This window comes from Sodiomyces alkalinus (genome assembly GCF_003711515.1).
Source record: "Sodiomyces alkalinus F11 unplaced genomic scaffold SODALscaffold_1, whole genome shotgun sequence".
In the NCBI taxonomy this organism is placed as follows: domain Eukaryota; kingdom Fungi; phylum Ascomycota; class Sordariomycetes; order Glomerellales; family Plectosphaerellaceae; genus Sodiomyces; species Sodiomyces alkalinus.
In genome coordinates this window covers 771,023-782,974 of record NW_021167079.1, presented here as the reverse complement: position 1 = coordinate 782,974, position 11,952 = coordinate 771,023, and the positions used below count along the sequence as shown (strand labels likewise).

Below are 11,952 nucleotides of genomic sequence, written 5' to 3'. Positions count from 1 at the left end.
TACGTTCGTGTAACTGGGATGAGCCATGAGATGTTTACAAAAAGGCCGCAGCAAAGAGTCAACGGTTGACTAATTAGAAGTATTACATAGAGTTCCTCGATATATACGCGGGGGCAAGCGTTCAGGGGAAGACTGTCAAGTTGTTAGGGACTTCCCAGTTCAGTTACCCTGCCTACCGATTAGGGGCTGACAATAACTTCACCCCATTCTTAGTGATGCTTCATCACATTGATCTCACCCTTTATTCAACATACCTATTGTTTTCTTTCCCCCATTCACCCATTCAATTTTCTTTTTGCTAATGGTGATACTCTTTGGAATATCCTTCTTACGATCTTTGCCCAACTTCCCGTCTAATTTTGAGTATCGTATATCCACCCACCAACACACGAAAATCGAGAGTCTCTACAGCACCACAAGAACTCCATCCCGAACTCGGAACTGATATGTGCTGGCGATGCTTCGACTCATAGCCTACCTCCTCCTCCTCCTAGCTGGACCATCCGCAGCCATGATGGCCGCCTGGCTTACGGATATGGGGCCACAGGTGGTCATCCAAAACCAGTCTTCCGGTGCTCTCCAATACAATTATTGCAGCAACAATACTGTCGAGCTGAACTTCCCCTCCAACTCACCTCTCGAGTTAAACACGAACCCGGCTCCGAAGCCAGGTACAAGTGTCGCTGGTGTCGGCTGGTTCGACGCTGTCACAACCTGGGTACGTTCTATTCCCACCCCTTCCCTCGACAGACGCCTGACTTTCCATACTTTCAGGCGTGCCTCTGGTATCAGGATAATGCCAATAGGCTTGTCTATGCCCGGTATGGGTGCAATCTCACCACAAGTGAATTCGACCTCCACGAGTCTGAAGTTCTCACCGAGTCTCCCGTGGCATTCCCCGCGGGCATAAGCCTTCATAACGAAACCGGCTTAACCGCCGAGCTCCTAGGGGCAGAGGAGGGTATCCGAGTCTACTTCCACGACAAGGACTCGTTCATTCACGAGCTGTCTTTTCAGAACCCCACTGGTTGGCGCTACGGCGGTTACGTTTCTTCGCAACCGGCAACCGGCCTCTCCCTCACGTCCTCTGTGTCAGGTGAGGGGGAAATTACCATCGTATCGCCCAAGGGCAGTGATTCGTTTGACGTGTTCATAAACCAAGGCGACGCCCCCGGAGTTTGGCAGTCCGGTGAGATTGCTTCACTCTCCTCCCCAGCCGTGACATCAAGCAGCCGCTAACGGTCATTCAGCTCTATCTTTGCAGGAAGAAGACGTGCTACCTACCTGGCCAGGCAACACAACTTCAGTCGCCCTCGCTGTAGATGCGGAATCCAAACGCTCTCTCTTCTACATCGGGACCGATTCGCTCCTCCACCAAATCACCTCTTCTTCGGGCGATCCAACGACGTGGACACTTGAGCCCCAACAGCCGGAATCGGTTTGGCCGAGAGCTTACACTCGGTCTGCTGACCTTGTACTCGCCTCTCTTCGCGGCACAGATTCCACCCGGCTGTATTATCAGAACTCGGTGGATGAATGGTCCGAGGTTCACTTTGACGGCGAAAACTGGGTTTCGGCGACCAAGATACGCCATGCCACCCTCCCCTCCGAGTCCGCGACTCCCGCTATCGTCCCTGAGCCAGAGACGAAAGGAAACACCTCCGAAGATCGCGAATTGGACAACGAATCGGACAACGAATCGGACAACGAATCGGACAACGAATCTGGTTTGTCTGCTTCTAAGAAAGCAGCCATCGGTGCCTCGGTCAGTATAGTGGCGGTGGTCCTTCTATCAGCCGGTGCAATTGTCCTCTGCCGCCACAGACGAGCACGACAGAAAGGCCGAGGGCGTGGGTCCCGCCGCACGTTTCGCAGCCCGGTATTCCCGCATGTGCGTCCGTATAGCGAGTTTGGGACCTTGACTTGGGATGAAGAGAACCCAGAGGAGCCTAAACAGGGCCGCAAGCGGGCATGGAGTTGTTGAGCCATTCACACAGCACGGTCGGTCTTCCTTGGTTGAGTGAAAAATGATGGAAGATGGGAATTCCTCATTTCCTTTCGATAGGATTTGCATGATTATGGTGGTTCTGGTCTCCTACTGGGTGGAGTGGAGTTGAGGAGACGTGCATAAGGTAGTTAGTGAAGCGGTTTTCAACTGACCTCGGAGACTGAAGAGACAAAGCAAATGAGGAGGAGCGAGTGATCAAGGGATGTTTTGAGCCTGGGCCTACTTACGCTCGATTGGACACTGGAATCACGACGGCACTGTGTGCTTAGTGGCTTTTTAGGGCTGCCGAGGCGGAAGAGTTCAACTGAAACTGCACCTTGGGTCACTGTATACAGTGCGTCAAACATTGTGCTTATTCTCAATATATTCTCCAGTTTTATCAGTGCGCATTCGCCTTTGACGGTCTCATCGTAAACTCAGTCAATTATAATATCAACAGCACGGAGCCCATGGCTGAAACACCGCATCCCCGGTCCATCCTTCGTGGCCATGGCGCCCAAGTACATGCCTTGGCCTTCGTCAGGAACAACAGCCGCTTAGCAAGCGGCGATGCAGTTGGCTTCGTCGTCCTCTGGGATCTCACCACACTTCGCCCAACAGTGGTATGGCGGCCGCACGAGAATGCCATACTTGGGATCCAGGGCTGGGGAGAAGATTGCATTATTACGTGAGACAACTTTTCTCCCTTACTGCTTGCTTCAGGGCACGGTGGTCCTAGATGAGTTCGTTGACTACTCACGCTGCTTGCGGTTGCAGACACGGACGCGACCATAAACTCGCTGTATGGAAGATCAGTTCCGAAAACGAGGCCGGCCTCAGCAGGGCGCTACCACTTGACAGCAATGCCCCGCCCCGACCTCAGCCCTGGCTCTTGCATCTTATCGAAGTGAACACTATGAACTTTTGCACCTTTGCTTCATGTCCACCTTTGGAGTCGACGGCACAGAGCAGCGAGCCGGAATTGCTCGTTGCGGTTCCGAACACCCTCGCCTCCGAATCTGTCAGTCTGTCCCAATCGCCTTCAATAATTTTCTACACTAGGCATCCAGACTTATCCGGCATCCTGTGACTCATCGAACTAACTCCGGCCTCATCGGGACTCTAGATTGATATATTCCATCTGCCATCCCAAACCCGCCGGGATACGGTCAAGAGCCCTGGGACAAATGGCATGGTCATGGCCTTGGCCCTGCTGCACGCTTACGATCGCCTAACTCTCGTAGCCGGCTATGAGAATGGTGTTGCGGCTGTCATGCAGCTGTCCAGTGATAGCAGCAGCGATAACGGCATTTGGACCGTTACCTACAAAGCCAAGGCTCATTCTGAACCCATCCTCTCTCTGGATGTCGCCCCGGACCATTCTTACTTCCTCACCTCGGCCGCCGATGCCATCGTTGCCAAGCACCCGGTACTCACTGCAAGTGCAGCCCAGACTAGTGCTCCGGCGTCCTCGGCAACAGCTACGGCTCATGATTATCCGATCAAAGTGACTAATACCAAGCATGCGGGCCAGCAAGGCCTCCGTCTCCGTGACGATGGCCGCATATTCGCCACTGGCGGCTGGGATGCTATGGTCCGCGTCTACTCGAGTAAGACTCTCAAGGAAGTTGCCGTTCTAAAGTGGCATCAGGTAGGCTGCTATGCAGTCGCTTTTGCCAACATCCTGTCATCTTCCGCCTCGTCGGCGCCTTTGCCTGGTGCCTCTGCTGAGAAGGAAGGGCCCGGCCAGGATGTGGGACCACGGACCGGCGAGCTCAGCGTTAAGGATAGACGCATTCAACACGCCAAAACAGCTCACTGGCTGGCAGCCGGTAGCAAGGACGGCAAAATCTCGCTCTGGGACGTATTCTGATTCTTTCGTCATTACACAAATAATCGTCAGTTACAACACAACCACCCCTCTGTCATTGGCACTGGCGACAAGAACGGCCCATGGCATGTTCTATTGCAACGCCTCAACCTACCGAACCAACAAATATCAAGTCTTTGCCCTTCATGGAACAAATCCAGTTGCGTTGCTGCGAAGGTTACGACGGTAATACGATAATCCCGCCGGCAAAGCAACCCAGGAAGGGAAAATCAAGCCCAAAGAAGACAGAGCATACCGGGGAAGTCGCTTGGGAACTCCGCGGAAGCATAACACGCCCAATCCCTCAAACACCAGGACCTGGTTTGATGGAGCGGATCCGCGGCAGCTGCACCACCCACTCCAACTCAGCTTCTGACACGCATCTGGATGGGCGACAGGCTGGAATGGTGTCGTGGTGGCATCTCACGGAATATAATCCTGGCCCTTCACAAAAATAAAGCCTACCGCATCTATATTGCGACGGCTAGGACTCAACAACTATACTCCGGAAGATCAACTCGTACATACAACAGACTACGAGCCAGCTTGCGCGCTGTTAAGGTTAAGAAACAGATTTAGCAACCAAGACGACAGACAGGTCGTTACGTAAGGTAGACAGCCAATGGGTGACTCACTATTTCGTACAAACATCGCCGCCGGTTGGATGACAAATAGCGTAAAAATTCGGGGAGGTCAATGTGGGGCTTCTGTATCTTATTATCTTATCAGCTTATCAACTTATCACACATTGCCTCGATCTTATCGTTCAAAATTTCCTATACCCCGCCGTCCTTGTTCCCCAAGTACTCCGTAATTACAGTTTGTACCGTTGCTCGCAACACCAAATTCTTCCATCAACGGTCGCTTCATTCGATTTTTTCTTCTTTTTTTTTGGCGTGGCTCTTTCGCCGGACTACGCGCCTGTACCTATTTTTTCCACAGACACACCATATTTCCAGCTCATCAGGCTCAGTGTCAGGCCCTTTAACAGCCATCACCATGGATGTTCGGCCGACGACCGCTGCGACAGTGCTCTGTCACAACTGCGGGGCTCCCATCGATGGCTCACTGGGCACTCTCTGCGGAGAATGTGTTCGGTTAACCCACGACATCAGTCAAGGTGTTCCGAGAGAAGCCGGTCTCGTCTTCTGTCGTGACTGCGACCGTTGGCTTCTTCCCCCCGCTACTTGGTAAGCAAGCCACCACCCCGCCTACCCACGTCCCCCTGCCCGGGATATCTTCCCACTGACGCTCCGGCTGCAGGATGGTTGCTGTGCCGGAATCTCGCGAACTCTTATCGATATGTCTCAAGAGGCTTCGAGGCCTATCTAAGGTCCGTGTTATTGACGCTGGGTTCATCTGGACCGAGCCCAACTCGAGGCGAATCAGGGTCAAGATCACAGTTCAGGATGAAGTCCAGACCGGCGTCCTTCTCCAGCAGTCTTTCGAGGTCATGTACGTCGTTTCAACGCAGCAGTGTCCGGATTGCAAAAAGTCTTATACCCACAACACGTGGAAAGCTTCCGTCCAGGTCCGGCAGAAAGTGAACCATAAGAGGACGTTCCTGAGTCTCGAACAACTGATCCTCAAACATGGCGCCCATCAAGATACACTGAACATCAAGGAGATGCACGAGGGATTGGATTTCTACTTCGCCGAGGTCAACAAGGCTATAAAATTCGTTGATTTCCTCACTTCGGTGGCCCCTGTGCGCATCAGGAAGTCACAGCAGCTAATTTCCCAGGTTTGTCGAGTTCCCCCTTCCCCCTTTTCAAAACCATACATACAGGGTGTAAAGCTGACCACCACCCAAAGGATGTGCACACGTCTACCAAGTCGGTCAAATTCTCCTTCGCCGCTGAGCTCGTGCCCATCTGCCGAGAGGATCTCGTTGCCCTACCGATCAAGCTTGCCAGGCAGCTCGGTAACATCTATCCCATAACCCTATGCCACAAAATTGGCACGTCGATCTACCTCGTCGACCCCAGTACGCTGCAGACAGCCGACGTCAGTTCCGCCATCTACTGGCGCGCACCATTCGCCGCGCTGGCGGACACGAGGCAACTGGTGGAATTCATCGTCATGGACATCGACCGGACAGGGCCGACGAAAGGGAAGTGGGCGCTAGCGGAAGCCACTGTTGCCAGGGCGGCCGACCTCGGCGTCAACAACACGACCTACTTCGTGCGGACGCACCTTGGCCATCTGCTGCAACCCGGAGACAGTGCGTTGGGCTACATGATCACGGGCACCAACTTCAACAATGCAGAGCTAGATGCGGTCGAGGAGTCGCACGCATACGGTTCCACGATACCGGACGTGATGCTTGTGAAGAAACATTATCCCAACAGGAGGAAGAACCGTCGCCGAAATTGGAAGCTCAAGAGGATGAACAAAGAGGAAGGAGAGCTGCTCCCCAAGCAGAACATCCAGGACCGCTCGCAGGAGGAATACGAACAGTTCCTACGCGATGTGGAGGATGATGATGAGTTGAGAGCGAATATGGCGCTATACAGGGCGCAGCAAAAGAAGGCGGACCCTGATGCCATGAGTATCGCGGAGACGGAGGATGGGGATGACGATGCACCCAAGATCAGCGTGGATGAGCTCCTGGAAGACATGGATGAGCTGGAGATTCGGGATTAAGCGTTCACATATCATGAGCAAAACGGGGTCATGAGGGTTTTACGGCCTTTGGGGAATGAATAAAAATTGGTTCAATATGATGCAACGTTTGATTCTTCGACGTATATCTGCATACACAGGTTTCTGATTTGAGGCCTAAATTGTTTTTTCCCTTTCTCTCTCAGCAGGAGATAATTGGAGAAACGTAACGGCAAAAACCATAACATCTATGCTCGGAGGCTATGCTGTTACAATATGCTAGTCTAACAACCAACTCGCTATCCATGTCAGAATCAGAAAATCTTGCTCAGAACCCGCGTCACATGTTCCGGCTGCTCAATCTTGTCCGACCTCTTCGCCAACGAAGCCTGCTTGAACGTCATGGAACGTTTAGCCTCCCAAACCACTCCCCTCTCTGCCACAGCGTCTCCTTCACCCTCTCCCTTACCGGCTCCCACCTCCGCCGCCGCCGCCGCCGCCGACCCGGACCTCTTCCTCTTCTTCGCCTCCTTCGTGGCCCGAACACCATCCAAAAACTTGGCGCGCTCCACATTCCTCACAAACTCCTTGTTCTCGCGCGTATCTCTGGAAATCTCAGCACGCATCCTGCTCGCCCTCTCGGCGTCCTCGGCGGCAATCTGCTCCGTCAAGTGCCGCCACTTGAAGCCCTTGAGGTAGACCATGTTCCAGACGTCGTCGCAGTAGTACGACCCCTTCTTCCCGCCGATGGGCCGCGCGTTGAGCATGTCGCAGGTGAGCTTGGCGTCCTTCTTGGAGACGAACTCGACCCAGCCTTCGGTGAAGAGGCGCTTCTTGTTGCCGCCGGCCTTGACGCGGCGGGTCCGCGCGGCGGGGTCCTCCGGCGCGAGGAAGATGCGGTTGATCTCGCCGCAGGGGGTGAGGAGGCTGCGGAGCTTCTGCGGTTTCATGTAGGGCGGGATGCGGGAGAGGTAGATGACGCCGGACTGGCGCATGGCCTTTTCGGTTGCGAGGAGGTTCTTCTGCGATATGCCCTTGGTTTTCTTGGTCGCGGCGGAAGAGGAGGAGGGGGCTTTTTCTCTTGATTGCGAGGTGGAAGTGGTAGAGGTTGGGTCTAGGGCGTCGGCATCGGCATCGGCGTCTTTGCGATCGGTTCCCTCTTTCTGTTTCTCCTCCTCTTCCTCCTCGCTCAGGTCGGCTCCCTCATCGTCATCCTCATTCTGTTCTAGTATTCTTCTCCTCTTGGAGCTCCGGCCGCCCTTCCGAATGTCATCAGCGTCCGAGTCGTAGCCTTGGCCTTGCTCGTCCTCGCTGTCGTCTATTTCGAGAAACTCATTTCGCTTCTCGGGGGCCATTTTGAATAGTTTCCTCAAAATTCGTAGAGCCTACTATCTTCTTGGGTATTTGAGAATAGTATCGAAACACTTCATTAATATTCGGACAACTGTTCCTTGGGGTATATGTCGCATAGGCTTGGAGTGTGCTGTGCGAAGTTGCACTCTGTATGATTGTTCAGGATCGACTACCGGTTGGCAGATTCCATCAAATTTTTGGTGGGTCTCAGGAACATGAACGAAACTGTCAATAGATAAGATAAGGATGTTATCTTATCTAGCGGTTCTTATCTCCCGTCCAGTGAACTGATAGCGGGGTGCTCTTGCGTCTTCGTTTGCCCCTCAATCGGCCTCTGATGTCAAGTGAAACACCAACCTTCTTGTCAAGACTTGCCACTGCTTACTCATTTTACTCTCTACTGCTTGAAGATTTCTGTTTCTCCTGTCTAACGACTATTACACGCGAAGCTTTGTGTGTTTCTCAAGCATAGACATCGCATTTTCAGCATATAGCCGGCCAGAATGTCCGTCGAGGTCCTCACGACCATCTCACCCACGACAAACGAACCCATCCTCACCAGGAATGGCGTCTCACAAGCCGAGTTGGACGAGCTCCCAAATGTTGCAACCGAAGCCTTCCAGACCTGGCGCAAGACACCACTCGCCGATCGTCAGGGCATAGTCAGGAAAGCCTTGAGGCTTCTGGCCGATAAGAAGGATGACCTCGCCGAAGAACTTGCCGTGCAGATGGGCCGCCCCGTTGCGTATGGCGGGGCAGAGGTTCTGACAGCCATCAAGCGTGCCGACTACCTCCTCAAGGTCAGCGACGAGGCACTACAAGATACCGACGGCGAGCCGGAAAAGGGATTCAAGCGCTTTATCCGGAAAGTTCCTGTCGGGCCGGTCCTCGTCATCTTTGCTTGGAACGTGCGTGTCTCAAACCCGACTCTACATGCTAATGCTCTTTTCTCCGGTTGATGAATTCTCGAAGAAAGTATTGACTCACATCCCCTTTATTCCAGTATCCTTACCTTATCTTGGTCAACTCGCTCATTCCAGCGCTGTTGGCGGGGAACACGGTCATCCTGAAACCGTCGCCACAAACACCCACCGTCGTCGAGCGAGTAGCTGAGGTTTTCGCCGAAGCCGGCCTGCCCACTGGTGTGCTCCAGTACTTCCACGCCGGCTCGCCGACGCAGATCGAGACCATCGTGCGCAACCTGAAAGTCAAGCTGGTGGCGTTCACGGGCTCGGTAGCCGGTGGGCTGGCGGTGCAGAAAGCCGCGGCGGACCGGATCGTGCACGTAGGGCTCGAGTTGGGAGGGAAAGACCCTGCCTACGTGCGGGCGGACGTGGACGTCGCATGGGCGGCGGGCGAGATCGTCGACGGGGCCGTGTTCAACTCGGGCCAGAGCTGCTGCGCTATCGAGCGGGTGTACGTGGACGAAGCGATTCACGACGACTTTGTCGCGGCGGCGCAGGAGGTGCTGCGCGGCTACCGACTGGGCAGCCCGTTCGACAAGGCGACGCAGGTGGGGCCGGTGGTCTCGCGGCGGGCGCGGGAGGCGATCGAGGCGCAGATCAAAGACGCGCTGGAGCGGGGCGCCCAGGATGCCACGCCGGAGAGCGAGACATTCGCGAACCTGCCTCCCAAGGGTAACTTTGTCAAGCCTACGCTGCTGACGGGCGTGGACCACGGGATGGCGGTGATGCGGGAGGAGACGTTCGGGCCGGTGATCCCCGTGATGAAGGTGCGGGGGGATGCCGAGGCGGTGCGGCTCATGAACGACAGCGAGTTTGGACTTACGGCCAGTATCTGGACCAAGGATACGGAGAAAGGATATGAGCTGGCGGAGGAGGTCGAGGCCGGCACAGTTTTCGTCAATAGGGCAGATTATCCCAGCCCGGTGAGTAGAGTGTCCCTTGGTTCCCTTACCAGTCGCCCCGGCCCCATCACCGCTCGCGGGAATGAGGAAATTCGTTGGAATGAGAACTAACGTGGGATGTTTCTCTTAGGACCTCGCGTGGACCGGGTGGAAGAACTCGGGCAAGGGCCAGACCCTGAGCAAGTTTGGGTTTGACGCGTTCGTGAAGCTCAAGAGCTACCACTTGAAAGACTATCCGAAATAATCGTATAGACATGGGACATGATATTACGCACAGCTAGCTGATTAAACAATTACCCGAAGACGTACGAATAGAAGGACGGACAAGAATTCCGCCTCGAAGCCAGTCATTTGGATATGAATTCATTTGTTCAAAGGCAGAAATTCCAATGCCATGCCCATTGGCATGAGAGAAAGCAGGCCGAGTGGCGGGAGAACATCCACAGCAAGGGATAGAAGATAATTTCCACGTGGACACGAAACTGACGACGGCCGGGACCAACCTATGTTATTATTATTTGATTAGAACAAAGACATCTCGATCATCTCTCCAAAGTCTAGGGCGCTTCTCTGCAAGGGGGGAAGCTGTCAGATTGGGGGCTTGGTCAGACGGGCCAATGATGAGGGCCAAGTGGCACAGGATCGAGAGATGAGATATGAGATGAAACAGACCTTCCTTGCAAAGTATTCCTGGCCCTCTAATGACAAAGACGACGGGGCAAATGAATAGCCATGCGCATGGACAGCCAATAGGGCCAAAGGGCCACATGAGATCGTACGGCGGAGCTCCCGTTTCAGAAGAGGGGCGTTCCAGTGCGGACAAAACACGTAGTTGGCTCTCATCTCAGGGTTCGGAGATTTCGTCGTCTTATTCTTGTCCATGCAGTAATAAGGTATGCGTTGTCAATTTTCCAAGCGGCTGAAGGGAGAATGCAACCTACCAGACGCGCCTCGCAGACTGCACTAATACCTTATCGTACTAGCATCTTGCCAGGGCGCTTGTTTCGCTACCCCTGGTTCCTGATCGACTGGAATGAGCGAATGAGAAATACCGCTGAGACACGCGGCGAGGAAGACCGCAGAAGAAAATAGTGGCAGAGCACCATCATTCAAACACAAGCTCATGTGTCGTGTGTTTGGATCACCCCGAAAGGGATAAGTTCCAGTCGCATCAGACGCTTGGACGATTTCCCCCCGTTGTCCGGAGACAGGCAGAGGAGAAAGGATAAGGTACCTTGGGCGGACGATGCGGACGCTGGTTGGTGGTTACTTTAGGTATTCGTACATTCTTTCTGTGGTTCCGCTTCGGGTTGGAATGCAGGGCGCGTGGAACGCATTGGTCTCGGCCGCAGGAATCTTGCGACATTTCCACGACCAGTTGAAAGCGTTCCAATGCTGAGATTGAGACTGTAGGGAGAAGTTCCTGGCGGTTCATGCTTCAAGGCCCATGTGGATGTGTAAGGTACCTTACCTTATGTGTAGGTATATCAACCATCGTCTACCCCGTTCGATCATCTTGATGTTCCTCTCTACCGCCCAGCGCCCAACTCCTCCGCCCACTGGATCTCTCTTTTCATCTCCCAACACAGTCACTCGTTACTTTTCTGGGCAATAAAACCCAACAAAGGGATTTTGAATTTGAGCAAACGGAGAAAACCAAAAGTCATTCTTTAAAAGAAGAAAAAAAGAAACAAAACAAAAACCTCCTCCTTTCATTCAATCGCCCGTTTGTAGCGGCCCGGACCCCAACATCCGATCATCAGCGGACCTCAACTCCACAGCCCCGGAGCACCCGACTCTCACTCACTCACGGTTCACCGATCGACCGACTTGGGGCCCTTGACCTTGAACATCAAGGCAGTGTTACGGTACACAACACAACCGTCCAGAAAAAAAGGAAAGAAAAAAGTCCAACAACTGCGAAAAGGAAACGGGTAGTCCAAAAACCCAGGGACAAAATAAACGGTCACCTCGCTCCATTCGAAGGATCTCTTCCCGCAGCGCCGCTCCCGAACACATCGCACCAACCAACCAACCAACCACCATCGTCCTATATTCTCGTTGCCCTTTCATACTTTGCAGTACTTAACCAAAACCGCCGACCCGCTTTCGTCCCCCTCGGAGGAAGCGACAGCCGTCGGAACATCACAACACTGCAAAGCTCACCAAGCGCCGTTCGCCTTGGCCGGTCCCCCGTCTCCCTAACCTTTTCGTCTCTCATCTTCAGCGGCACAGCTACTAGCTATATCTCACCTCTTCGCCCTATCCGCC

At 53.8% G+C, this 11,952-nt stretch overlaps 6 protein-coding genes across 6 annotated transcripts; 4 read left to right on the top strand and 2 right to left on the bottom strand.

The window, feature by feature from the left end:
- Positions 1–227: 227 nt before the first annotated feature.
- SODALDRAFT_2775 (hypothetical protein) lies at positions 228–2,068 on the top strand. The gene is made up of 3 exons (XM_028608070.1): positions 228–718; positions 775–1,189; positions 1,251–2,068. Exons 1-3 carry the CDS (start codon positions 458–460, stop codon positions 1,982–1,984), a joined length of 1,410 nt encoding a protein of 469 aa, XP_028469708.1. The 5' UTR covers positions 228–457; the 3' UTR covers positions 1,985–2,068.
- Positions 2,069–2,457: 389 nt separating this feature from the next.
- On the top strand, positions 2,458–3,860 carry SODALDRAFT_266494 (WD40 repeat-like protein; the record flags this gene model as incomplete). The annotated part of the gene is made up of 3 exons (XM_028607490.1): positions 2,458–2,675; positions 2,765–3,008; positions 3,114–3,860. 3 exons carry the CDS (start codon positions 2,458–2,460, stop codon positions 3,858–3,860), a joined length of 1,209 nt encoding a protein of 402 aa, XP_028469707.1.
- Positions 3,861–4,665: 805 nt separating this feature from the next.
- SODALDRAFT_326082 (nonsense-mediated mRNA decay protein) lies at positions 4,666–6,969 on the top strand. Its single transcript, XM_028610082.1, has 3 exons — positions 4,666–5,047; positions 5,121–5,601; positions 5,673–6,969. The coding sequence occupies exons 1-3, from the start codon at positions 4,857–4,859 to the stop codon at positions 6,501–6,503; spliced, it is 1,503 nt and encodes a 500-aa protein (XP_028469706.1). The 5' UTR covers positions 4,666–4,856; the 3' UTR covers positions 6,504–6,969.
- SODALDRAFT_326081 (hypothetical protein) lies at positions 6,630–7,982 on the bottom strand. The gene has a single exon (XM_028610081.1). The coding sequence runs from the start codon at positions 7,814–7,816 to the stop codon at positions 6,776–6,778; it is 1,041 nt and encodes a 346-aa protein (XP_028469705.1). The 5' UTR covers positions 7,817–7,982; the 3' UTR covers positions 6,630–6,775.
- Positions 7,983–8,144: 162 nt separating this feature from the next.
- Positions 8,145–9,819, top strand: SODALDRAFT_326080 (aldehyde dehydrogenase). Its single transcript, XM_028610080.1, has 2 exons — positions 8,145–8,722; positions 8,818–9,819. The coding sequence occupies exons 1-2, from the start codon at positions 8,318–8,320 to the stop codon at positions 9,790–9,792; spliced, it is 1,380 nt and encodes a 459-aa protein (XP_028469704.1). The 5' UTR covers positions 8,145–8,317; the 3' UTR covers positions 9,793–9,819.
- A 993-nt stretch (positions 9,820–10,812) lies between these two features.
- Positions 10,813–11,210, bottom strand: SODALDRAFT_2639 (hypothetical protein). The gene has a single exon (XM_028607466.1). It carries the CDS (start codon positions 11,114–11,116, stop codon positions 10,853–10,855), a length of 264 nt encoding a protein of 87 aa, XP_028469703.1. The 5' UTR covers positions 11,117–11,210; the 3' UTR covers positions 10,813–10,852.
- Between the last annotated feature and the right edge of the window lie 742 nt (positions 11,211–11,952).